The 12,839-nt window shown below is 52.0% G+C and overlaps 1 protein-coding gene across 1 annotated transcript in view; it reads left to right on the forward strand.

Moving 5' to 3' along the window:
- HSD17B12 (hydroxysteroid 17-beta dehydrogenase 12) overlaps positions 1 to 12,839 on the forward strand; it is a 166,846-nt gene that overhangs the window by 75,958 nt on the left and 78,049 nt on the right. Inside the window, exon 3 of the mRNA XM_074998955.1 lies at positions 393 to 468. Within this exon, the coding sequence (XP_074855056.1) occupies positions 393 to 468 (76 nt within the window). The remainder of the gene's footprint in view (positions 1 to 392; positions 469 to 12,839) is intronic.

Raw genomic sequence — 12,839 nt, forward strand, 5'->3', positions numbered from 1 at the left:
TTAATGATCAGTTTAAGAGCTTGAATTCTAATTCCCAAGTTCTGCCACTGATCTTATTCTGTGGTTGGGAAAATGACTTAACCCCTGCCTCAACTTCCCTATCTGTAAACGTAAATATTCACTTACTTCAGAGCAGAGTTGTTGACGATCTTTTTAAGTCTCTGAGGTGGGGCAGTAATGTACCATGTACTCACTTTATGCACTGATTTATTTTTCCTTAATCTCTAGCTATTTTCAAATACTTTCTATACCTAACTTTCTCTGGGTTTTGTGTGTGTGTGTTATGGTATTTGATGCATGTTTCATCTTTTCTTGAAGGTTGATGCTGGCTAGAAACCTACTGCACATTTTTTGATTAAAATGCTCTGTATCTCTTTTGTTGTTTCTTTCAGCTAGCAAAGCATGGAATGAATGTGGTTCTTATCAGCAGATCTCAAGAAAAACTACAATATGTTGCCAGTGAAATAAGTATGTGGTAAACTACTTTTTTTAAATTTTACAATTAACACAATAGCTAAAATACGGCTCCTTTAGCCCCTCCAGTTCCACACAGACCATTTAAAAACATTAATGGATAGTTTTACATTTTCTGTAGACCTTAATTTTACATTCTTAATCTTACATCACTTTTATAACAACACTTAAACTTCATGGATATATGGTAAATAGAGAAATGTCTAAGTGACCAAAAGTGTATAGTTCTTATCTCATTTCCAAGAACTATTGGAGGTTACTTGTAGAACGGGACATTTTCAAAGCTGTGCATAATCTCGTGGAACTCAAAACAATTGTAAAAATATCATTTTATGCTAATCACAAGTTATATTCCTTCCCTGTGGTTTTTTTCAAACAGAGAAGTGCTCAAATTAAATGAAAATTAGTGTTAGTGGGACAAATTCATCCATGGTATAATTGGGTTGATGTCACCAGGTAGAAGTAGTCCATGTAACTTTTTAAACCTTATTTTAAGTGCAGCTGTTGGAGACCCTGTAGTTAAGAATGCAGAATGATTTCCATTGTAAGACTGTGTACAAGTGCTTATAACTTGGCCAAGCTTAAACTGATTAGTCTGAAGCTTTCCATGCCATGTCTCATCCTTGAGCCCAACTGTTCTGGAAGCCTTCAACAAAAACAATTTAACCATTTCTGAAAATGTAAGAGATGGCTTCAGTTTTTCATTAACTAGGGAGCCTCTTTTTCTTGGGATTTTGAATATAGTATTGAGTTGATGGGTACCTCCCTCCTCTTGGAACCACGTATTAATTAAAGCAGCCTGCCTAATGGCCAGCACATCAACTAGAGAGTAGGAAGAGAGGACTTCTTCTTCGACTGTCCCCGTGGGTGCTCCACATTAGGTGTCGGGCTCGCCCGGCGCCACAGATCGGATCTTCCAAGCAGTTTCTGCCGGACCGCGCATGCGCCGGTGCACGCCACTCCCCCGCACGCTCCCGGCCACGTGCGCGATCCGGTCCCCGCCAGTTCCTCTTAACCGCCGTTGGCTGCAGATGGAATCCGAACTAGGCTAAGGCCAAGTAGCGTATTCAATGACTTTAACTGTTTTTTCTTTAAAGTTTTTCAAGTACTTAGGCTACTACAAGTTAGCCGGTTGTTATTTTTCAAAAAAAAAAAAAAAAAAAAAAAAAGCAAACAAACTACAAGCGGGACAGCTTCAATCCAGTCCCAGTAACAAGCGCCGGAGGCCAGGAGCATAGGGCCATCAGCCCTCCTGCTGCAGCAGGCCATCAGAAGGGGAAAATAGCACAGAGAAGGTGCTAAGTACCCGTTTCACAACTGAAAGACTCACCAACAATGTCCTCTTCAGGATTTAAAAAATGTGAGTCCTGCCGAGAGGTGATGCCAGCGTCTGATGGGCACAGTCTATGCATAAGGTGCCTTGGGGAGTCCCATGTTGCACAGAAATGCTCCTTCTGTGCTAAATTAACAGCCAGAGCAAGGAGAGACAGGGAGATGCGGCTTAAAATGCTGCTTTTCGACAAGGCCCTCCAGCCAGACGTGCCGGAGCGGCCGCAGCAGGAGGGACCCTCTGGGGCCCATAAAAGGAAAGCTGCCTCCCTCAGCCCATCAGCGCAAAAACGGAGGAAAGTCTCCCCAGCCCGATCCCTGCCGGCAACAATAGCGAGCGGGACGGGAGGAGCGAGCAGCCCCCAGCCACAGCAACAGCTGATCGGCGGCGGCACGAAGAGCCATGTGGAAGCGGCTCAGCCTCCAATAATCAGCCAGCCGCCCCGCACCGCAGGCAGGGCGGCGGCTAAACAAGCACCGGTACCGGCGGCACTGCAGGCAGCGGCACCGACCCCCAGGGAACCGGCGGTGCAGAGCGCGCAGGCATGCAGCCTGCAGGCACCGGAGGACACCGCACGTGCGGCACCGCCCTCGAGCGTGCTGAGCTCGGTGCGGACGGGGCCGGGATCCCCTGTACGTCAGGGGACGGAGTTACCTCCTCAAGGGAGGGGAAGGCTGCACACAAGAGGAGGCATTGCAGCCCCTCTCCGCACAGGGCTATGGAGTTGCTTTCTCACAGCCCTCCGCTTATGTTGCAGACTCCAACCAGAAGGCAGGGGTCCCCCCTAGCCTACCCGGAGCCCCCTTCTCCATTTTTGCAACCAGCCTCACCCTGGCTGGGACCACCTTCACCCTTCCTGGGGTTTGAACCGCTGGACTATTATGCAAAATCGCTCTCTCCAGTGTCTCGACGATCTCCCTCTCCCAGACGCAGAGGGTATGCACCAAGGGAGTGGTCTAGGTCACCTTCCCAAGAACAGTGCCTATACTGCCATGGTCGCCCCTACCACGCGGGGCATAGACACCATCGGCAATCTACTAGGGAAAGATCCCCACAGATGATCTCGTATCCCCGAGGGCAATTGCGACCGGGGACAGAGACTCAAGCATCTCAGGGGGGACTGGTTATGGAACCCCGAGATTTTCCCTCGCAAACCTCTAGTGAGAGGGTGTACCATCACCAGCAGGAACCGGAAGGGTCCAGAGAGACGTACCCCAGCGGTTCCTCGCTCTCCTCCCCGGATGAGGCTACGGCCCCGGGGGACGTCCATCCTCCGGACGATCTCAAACAGTTCCAAGAGCTGTTTTACGAGGGTGGCCTTCACGCAAGGCATCCAGACAGCAAAGGTGCAAGAGAAACACCATAAGCTCCTCAAAAATCTGAGACCTCCGGCCTCCTCCAAAATAGCAATACCGCTTGATGACGCAATCTTGGAGTCTGCCACTATGATATGGCAGACTCCTGCGACTATTCCGCCTGTCCACAAGAGAGCGGGAAAAAAAAAAAATACTTCGTGCCAACAAAGGGCACGGAGTTCCTGTTCAGCCACCCACAACCAAATTCCTTGGTGGTGGAGTCGTCGCAATGTGGGGGAACAGACAAACATGCCAAAAAGCTAGAGCTGTTGGGCAGAAAGGTCTACTCCTCCTCCACTCTACTGTTGCGAATGGCAAATTACGCAGCGCATCTAGCAAACCATAATTTCGACAACCACATTAGGTTAACCTCCCTCATGGACTCGCTTCCAGAGGACAAGAAACCAGTGCTCAAGGCCATCATGCAAGAAGGCTACGCGGCCTCGAGGACGGGAGTTCAGATCGCCCTGGATGTTGCGGTACCAGTACCAGCAACAGCGTCCCCAGTACCACAGGGGTTACGAGCAAGGGCGACATCAACAGCACCAGCAGTACAGAACTCCCAGGCGATGTTCCCAACAGAGCCGTGCGTCCTCGGGGCAGGGCCAAAGGCCACAAGTTTGACACACAGATCCAGGGCTGCGCCATCACTACCATCGCAAGGTCATCCGAAGCGGTTATTCCACCATCGCCTCCAACCATTCTATAACCAGTGGCAAAGGATCACCACAGACAAATGGGTGCTGGAGATCATAGCCACGGGGTACGCCATCCCCTTCCAGTCGCTCCCACCGCCATGACCTCCACCCAGGCCCCACCTCCAGGAGGCCTCCCACGTAGCGAGGCTCAAGCAGGAGGTAGACCATCTCATACTCATAGGGGCAGTGGAAAGAGTGCCGGAGCAACTGCAAGGGAGAGGGTTCTACTCGAGGTACTTCCTCACGGGGAAAAAGACAGGAGGCGGGAGGTCCATCTTAGATTTTTGAGGCCTCAACCGGTACCTGCGCAAGCAATGCTTTCGGATGATCACAATCGCCTCCATCCTGACGGCACTAGACGATGGAGATTGGTTCACAGCCCTCGACTTATAAGACGCGTATTTTCACATAACTATTCATCCGGCTCACCTACGATTCCTCTGGTTTTTCATGGTAGGCAAAGAACATTTTCAATACAAGGTCCTACCGTTTGGCCTCTCCTCGGCCCCCAGAGTCTTCACCAAGACCTTGGCAGTGGTGTCAGCCTACCTGCACAGACAGGGGGTATTTATATTCCAGTATCCGGATGACTGCCTACTCAAAGGGGCCTCGAAGGAGGAGGTACTACGCATGATATGCGTCACAGCAGGCACGTTCTCTTCGCTCGGCCTGGTTATCAATCTGACAAAATCAAAGATAGACCCCACACAGGACATAGAGTTCGTAGGGGCACGCATAAATTCTATTACAGCGAGGGCGTATCTACCAGAGACTCGCTTTCGGGCCGTCGGCCCCCTCGTGCAAGTCTTCACCTTCAGCCCTACGGTGCCGGTTCTGACGTGCTTACAGCTGCTGGGCCACATGGCAGCAGCAACGTTCGTAGAACAGAACGCCAGGTTACACATGCGCAGCATGCAGCACTGGCTGGCGAGCGTATACAAACCGGTAGCACACACTGTTCACAGGGTGGCGTCGCCCACAACAGAGGTGCGCAAATCCCTGCAATGGTGGGTAAACCCCGAGAACCTGCTAACAGGGGTACCCTTCCACCAACCACACACATTGGTTTTTCTTACTACAGATGCCTCCCTCATAGAGTGGGGAGCACGCATGGGCTAACAGGTGACGCAAGGGCTGTGGTCCTCCACGGAGCAGTCACTGCACACAAATATACTGGAGCTCAGAGCAGTGTTCAATGCCTGCAGACACTTCCGAGACCATATAAAAGGCAAAGTAGTCGGGATCAGTACAGACAATACCTCCACCATGTTTTATATAAATCGGCAAGGAGGAGCTCGGTCCCGTGCCTTATGTGCAGAAGCAGTCCGGTTGTGGAACTGCTGCATCGCCAACAATATAACCTTGAAAGCCTCGTACTTACCAGGCGCTCACAATGTGAAGGCAGACCAGCTGAGCAGGCGTTTCGCACTCACGCACGAGTGGCAGATCCGTCCCGATCTGCTGCAACCGATTTTTTCATGCATGGGGTTTTTTCCCCAGATAGACCTGTTTGCTACTTAGCACAACAAGAAGTGCCCACGATTCTGCTCCAGGGCAGGACTGGGATGGGGGTCCCTGAGGGACGCCTTCGCGATCTCATGGAGGGGCCCCCTGCTTTACGCTTTCCCTCCCACAGTGCTCATCCACAAAGTGTTGCAGAAAGCCAGGAGGGAAGGAGCCTGAATGATCCCGATAGTCCCGACGTGGGATCGACAGCAATGGTTCCCCCTACTCCTGCGCATGTTGGACCGGCCACCGATGCCACTTCCGGTGGCGCCGGATCTGCTCACGCAAGCCCAGGGATCCATAGTGCATCCGCACCCCCAAGGCCTGCAGCTACAAACGTGGTTAATCCATGGCTCAGCTCCCTAGAGAGCACATGTACGGAGGAAGTGCAGCAAGTCCTAGAAAGTAGCAAGAGGACTTCCACCAGGAAGACCTACAAACAGAAATGAACTCGCTTTACGGCATGGTGTTCTACCAAACAGCTAGCCCCCCTTTCGGTGCCTATGGCTGTGATATTAGAGTATTTACTGGACCTCAAGAGAGGAGGACTCTCACTATCCTCATTTAAGGTCCACCTTGCCGCCATTTCGGCGTTCAGACACGAAAAGGAAGGGCACACGGTGTTCGCCCATCCTATGGTTACCAGGTTCCTCAAAGGGCTGGTAAACCTATACCCCCCTCGGAAACCGCTTCCACCTTCGTGGAACTTGGACCTGGTGCTTAATGCGAAAAGGGGACCACCGTTTGAGCCTTTGGCCACGGTTTCCCTCTGCCTCCTTATGATAAAGACGACCTTTCTTCTCGCAATCACGTCAGCTCGCAGGGTGAGCGAGCTTGCGGCAGTTATGGCAACGCCACCTTGCGCTGTTTTTTCCAAGGAGGCGGTAACCATACGGCTGCACCCAGCCTTTGTTCCTAAAGTTTCTTTCTGAGTTTCATACTAACGAACCTATTGTTTACCCTCGTTTTATCCAAAGCCTCATAACTCTAACAAAGAGGCACGCCTACACCTCCTGGACGTGAGGAGGCGCTAGCTTTCTATATAGACAGGACCAAGTCCTTCCGGAGAACGGATAGACTCCTAGTCTCTATCGCTCCCCAATCAAAAGGAGAATGTCTCTCTTCGCAGAGAATCTCGAAGCACGTCGTATCTTGCATAAAAATGTGCTACAAACTCAAAAAGACTCCTTTACTGGCCACGCCCAGGGCTCATTCCACTAGGGCGGTGGCAGCATCAACAGCCTTTTTTCAAGGGCGTTGCGCTAAAAGACATTTGCAGAGTGGCGACCTGGTCATCCTGTGACACCTTCACCAAACATTACGCCCTTCACAGGGTATTCCAAGAGGATACCCGTCTCTCGGCAGCGGTCCTCTCGGGGACAAGCTGCACATAATCCGATTACCCACCTCCTATCTTGGGTTACTGCTGGGTAGTCACCTAATGTGGAGCACCCACGGGGACACTCGAAGAAGAAAGAAAGGTTACTCACCGTAGTAATGGTGGTTCTTCGAGATGTGTCCCCGTGGGTGCTCCACTGCCCGCCCATCCTCCCCTCTCCGGATCTCTGTTTAGTGTTTTGCAGGAGCATCCGAGGCGGTTGGTCAAGGAACTGGTGGGGACTGGATCGCGCACGTGGCCGGGAGCGCGCGGGGGAGTGGCGCGCACCGGCGCATGCGCGGTCCGGCAGAAACTGCTTGGAAGATCCGATCTGCGGCGCCGGGCGAGCCCGACACCTAATGTGGAGCACCGACGGGGACACATCTCGAAGAACCACCGTTACTACGGTGAGTAACCTTTCTTTGGTTAGGTTAGTCAGATATGTGATTGGAGCCAACTTTTTTCAGTTTCTCTAAAATTCCAAAAGCAGATGTCCACTATGACTTCAGGAGGCTGAAGGGTGTTTGTGCTGCTCTTTCTGCTTCAGCAGTAAGGTATTTCTGATAAAAGCAGGTGTGTCTTCTGGGAAGAAGCCTTTTACAGATTTCCCTGGAAGCTGTGATCATGTTGGTCCAGAGTTTGGTGAGAGCAGCTGTTGGGGGCTAGTATGCTAAAGCAGTTGAAGGTAATCTAATTAGGGGGTAAGAAGAGAAGATGGGCAGATCCAGCACTTACACCCTGCTGTTTGGTTTGTTATATTTGGGTAGATGAGAGTTTCAGGGCACTTGTACCATTCATAGGCTTCATGGAAAACTTTCCCTTTTTCCTTTTCTGTTCCTGCTGTAGACAAGAAGGTCACTGAAGCTTAGAAAAACCATTGTTCTTCGAGTGATTGTTCATGTGCATCCTAATATAGGTGCACATGCATGCTCAATTATTGGAAAATTTTTCCCTTAGCCGGTATCTATCAGGTTGGAGTGGCACCCTCTAGAGTGGTGCCAATAAAACGCCTAATATAGGCACCCCTCGCTCAGTTCCTTCTTGCTCCAGTGTTGGTTGCTGGAACTCCCGATGCTCCTGGGAGCAATCTTCTTGGTTAGCTGGTAGCTGTTAGGTCTTATCTGTAAATAGTTCTGATTAGATGTTAATAGTGCCATTGTTATTGGAGCTGATTGTAGGGACCCAAGTAGGTAGGTCGTTCCCTCTCCTTGAGGCTCTCTTGTCACTGGAGCAAGCCAAGTTCACCAGGCTTCAAAGGTCAAGGTCACCAGGCTTCAACTGTGGGAGGTGCACACTGAAAAGTGATCCCCATTCAGCCTGCCTGAAGTGTCTGGGTGAGAATTACTAGCAAGACCCAATCTGTAAAACCTTCAAGCCAAGCACCTTGAAGGATGGAGCTCAGCACTTCAAAGTGCTGTTGATGGAGGCATCTCTCCGACCTGAGAAATCCCCATCTTTGGGGCCAAGCACGTCTTCCTCAGTGCAGAGTGCACCAGCATCAAATCACAGTGCCTTTCTCTCTGCCAAGGAGGAACATGTGCCTGAGGCAGATGCCTAGTTGTCCCCCGTCACAAGGCAAGCCCTCCATGCTGGCATGTCCATCCATGCGTATGGCTCCACCAGGGACCATGGCTCTGGCATCATCCCATCTGATGTTCAAGCAGGTGCCCTCAAGGCCAGCACTGCCTTGGTCTTTGACCTTGGAGGCTTGAGGGTTAGACTCTGACTCCTGTTTATCCAGTTCTGGTAGGAGTGCTCACTCCTCATACAGAAGGAGTTTATGCTCTGGTTTGGGATAGTGGCCATCAAATTGGTGGCTGGCTCTGCAGTGGCTCTTCTGGACTCTGTAGGCATACCACGACAGCCAGAGCAGTTCATTCACCCTCTGTTCTGAGCTCCGTCATTGGCATTGGCCTTGGGAGATCCTTGGTACTGTATTCAGAACTGTCAGCCTCACTAGGAACTCCTCCGCTGGATGATTTGCCAGAACAGCTACCTCCTACGGCACTGACCTTGTCAGCACCATCAGTTGCCTTTTCTACATTGAAGGTCCAAGTGTTTCACCCCTCTATATTTGGGCGAGGGCCCCTGTAACTCCTGTCTCTCCCTAGGGTTAGCCAAGTCCACAACCTGGGCACCAACCCTCTTAGTGCCATCATCGTTGTCAGTTTGGGTGGTTTTGATGTTTTTTCCCTCAGTGCCATCTGCCATGGTGCTGCTCATACTGGCATCAGTGGAGTCTGGTGGGTTCCAGTTAGTGTCTTCGGCAGTGACTTCTCCTTTTGCAGTGCAACAGAGGAGGTGAAGGACGAAGCTGACCTGATGACAGATAGCTTGTCCTTGGGGCCCACTAGGGTGGTGTTGCCTCTCGTTAAACCTATCGTCAAGACTGCAGAGGTGGTGTGGCAGACCCCAGAATTGCGCCAATCCACGATGAAGAATGATGAAGAGAAATTTTGTCGTCTCTACAGGGCGTGAACACCTCTTTACCCACTCTCCCGCCCAAATCCCTGCTTATGGACTCAGCTAACCATCGGGAGAGACGGGAGTTCCAGGGCTCCTCGCCCAAATATAGAGGGGTGAAATGCTTGGATCTTCATGGTAGAAAAGTTTATTCAAATGGGGGACTGTAGTTAGGAATATCAAATCAACAAGCACTCGTGAGCAGATACTTCCTCCACATTCACGAAGCTGATCCCCACCCCTGTCCCCAGATGCCAAGCCTGAATTTATGGCCTTGGTGGAGGAGAATAAGCTTATTTCACATACGACTTTACAGGCCACTCTGGATGCTGCTGATGTGGCATCAAGCTCATGGTGTCGAGTGTTGCCATGAGAAGGGGTGCATGGCTTCAGATCTCTGACCTCCCCTGCAAAGTACTGCAGAGCATTCAGGACTTGCCCTTCAAGGGGCCAAACCTCTTCTTGGAGAAAACTGGTAAGAGGCTCCACAGCCTTAAAGACTCCAGGACAAGGGTCGTCCAGTTGTGGCTCTGGAGGTTGCCACCACATAAACCAACAAACTAAATTCAGTTGTCCGCTGTTAGACCAACTGAATTTAGTTTTGTTTTAGTGATGGCAGCCTCCCACCCCGCTGAGTAGTCAGTTGCGGCAGGGAGCCCCAAAAATGAAAGCTGCTGCAGGCATGGAGGTGCCCCATATGCGGGAAGGCTAAACTGGCAGGAAAGCTGGGGGGAGGGATGGCTGAGCCTGCCCCTGCTGGAGCTGCACAGCCCGCCAAGTAGGCATCGGGGAGCAGCAGAGGAGCTGGGTGCGTTGAGGGTGAGTTAAGCTGGGGGAGGAGGTTGGGGCTCAGAGGGATTAAGCCTGAAGATGGGGGTAACTTAACTTTCTAACTGGTACAATTCATTGTATGTGCACTGTTCTTAAAAGAGGTGGTTTGATGTTATTTGTTAAGGACTGTCTTATATTCATATGCTTTGCTGCTCTTGAAAGATTGATTTTGTAACTGAATATGAAAAAATGGCTCTTCGCTATTTCGGTTGCAGACCTGTGCTTCAGGACTACCCTGAAGTTGCTGCATCTTCATACCTCTGTGACACAATGCAGGCATTTTACTCCCTACCCTCTACATGGGCAGTTCCCCCAGCAGCCTAGGGATCAGAATAGGAGAAGAGGTCTGAGCAGCAGGAGATGCTCCCATCAGCCCAGCCAAGGCTAAGGGCAGCAGAAGCCTCCACTAGGGTCTAAGTCCAACTGCTCTCCCCTGTGTCATTAGGTCCTCAGGCTATGGGAGTTCTGCATCATCACAAAAGTCTCCTGGAGACCCATTACTTACCTGGGGTCCACACTACCATAGCTGACCATCTCTTCACATCCTTCATGAACCACAAGCAGTACGTTCACCTGGGTATGCTACAATCAGTTTTCCAAGTTTGGTCTGTGCCCAGGTAGACATGTTTGCCACACACCTCAATTTGAAGTGCCAAATGTTTTATTCTTACCAGAATTGGAGTCCCAGGTCCTGTGTAAATGCGTTGGACATGTCCTGGACACGCCTTCTGCTATGTGTTCCCTCCAGTTCCCCTTGTCCACAAGGTGTTTTTCAAAATCCAAATAGACCAGGCAGCACTGGTACCAGGTTCTGTTGGACCTGTCAGTGTGCAATCCTATTACACTCCCATTATGCCCAGACCCTGTTGACACAAGAGGAGCCCTAGCTTCAGCACCCTGTCCCTTCACCTTACAGCATGAAAGCTTCATGGTTGAGTGCCATGGAACTTAGCTGCTCAAACCCAGTGAGGGAGTTAGTTTTAAATAGTAGAAAACCCTCTAAAAGGGCAGCTTACTTGGCAAAGTGGAAAAGGTTCATGATTTGGGCACCCCAGAAGGGGTTATCTGAAAACATCCATTCTTCTTTGAGTGTCCCTGTGGGTGCTCCACATTAGGTGTTGGGCTCGCCCGGCGCCGCAGATCGAATCTTCCAAGCAGTTTCTGCCGGACCGCGCATGCTCCGGTGTGCGCTGCTCCCTTGCGCACTCCTGGCCACGTGCGCGATCCGGTCCCCGCCAGTTCCTCTTAACCGCCGTCGGCTGCAGACGGAATCCGACTAGGCTACAGCCAAGTTAGCGTATTCAATGGTTTTAACTGTTTTTCTTTAAAGTTTTCAAGTTCTTAGTCTATTGTGAAGTTAGCCAGTTGTTATTTTCAAAAAAAAACGAGAAACAACAAGCGGGACGGAATTCAGTCTGGTCCTAGTAACAAGCGGAGCACCGGAGGCCAGGAGCCTAGGGTCATTAGCCCTCCTGCCGCGGCAGGCTATCCCAGAGGGGGAAAACAGCACAGAGAAGGTGCTAAGTACCCCATTAACAACTAAAAGACTCACTGACAATGTCCTCTTCAGGATTCAAGAAACGTGAGTCTTGCCGAGAGGCAATGCCAGCATCTGATGGGCACAGTCACTGTATAAGGTGCCTGGGGGAGTCCCATGTCACGCACAAATGTTCCTTCTGTGCAAAATTAACAGCCAGAGCAAGGAAGGATAGGGAGATGCGGCTTAAAATGCTGCTATTCGACAAGGCCCTCCAGCCAGACGTGCCAGAGCGGCCGCAGCAGGAGGGACCCTCCGGGGCCCATAAAAGGAAAGGCGCCTCCCTCAGCCCATCAGCGCAAAAACGGAGGAAAGTCTCCCAAACCCGATCCCTGCTGGCAGCAACAGCGAGCGGAACGGGAGGAGTGCACAGCCCCCAGCCGCAGCAACAGCTGATCGGCGGCGGCACGGAGAGCCACGTGGAGGCGGCTCAGCCTCCGATAATCAAACAACCGCCCTGCACCGCAGGCAGGGCGGCGGCTAAACAAGCGCCGGTACCGGCGGCACCGCAGGCAGCGGCACCGACCCCCGGGGAACCGGCGGTGCAGAGCGCGCAGGCATGCAGCCTGCAGGCACCGGAGGACACCTCCCGTGCGGCACCGCCCATGAGCGTGCTGAGCGCGGCGCGGACGGGGCTGAGATCCCCTGCACGTCAGGGGGCGGAGCCACCCCCTCAAGGGAGGGGGAAGGCTGCACAGAAAACAAGGCCCGCAGCCCCTCTCCAGACAGGGCTGCAGAGTTGCTTTCTCTCAGCCCTCCGCTCATGCTGCAGACTCCAACTAGAAGGCAGGGGTCCCCCCTAGCCTACCTGGAGCCCCCGTCTCCATTTTTACAACCAGCCTCGCCCTGGCTGGGACCACCTTCACCCTTCTTGGGGTTTGAGCCACTGGAGTACTATCACAAATCGCTCTCTCCAGTGTCCCAGGTCTCTCGACGATCTCCCTCCCCCAGACGCAGAGGGTATGCACCAAGGGAGTGGTCTAGGTCACCTTCCCAAGAACAGTGCCCATGCTGCCATGGTCATCCCTATCACGCGGGGCATAGACACCACCGGCAGTCTACCAGGGAAAGATCCCCACAGACGGTCCCGTATCCCCGAGGGCAATCGCGAACGAGGACAGAGACTCAAGTATCTCAGTAGGAACTGGTTATGGAACCCCGAGATTTTCCCTCACAAGCTTCCAGCGAGCGGATGTACCATTCCCAACAGGAACTGGAAGGGTCCAGAGAGGTGTATCCTAGTGGTTCCTCGCTCTCCTCCCCGGAC

Source organism: Carettochelys insculpta, chromosome 6, assembly GCF_033958435.1.
Source record: "Carettochelys insculpta isolate YL-2023 chromosome 6, ASM3395843v1, whole genome shotgun sequence".
Lineage (NCBI taxonomy): Eukaryota > Metazoa > Chordata > Testudines > Carettochelyidae > Carettochelys > Carettochelys insculpta.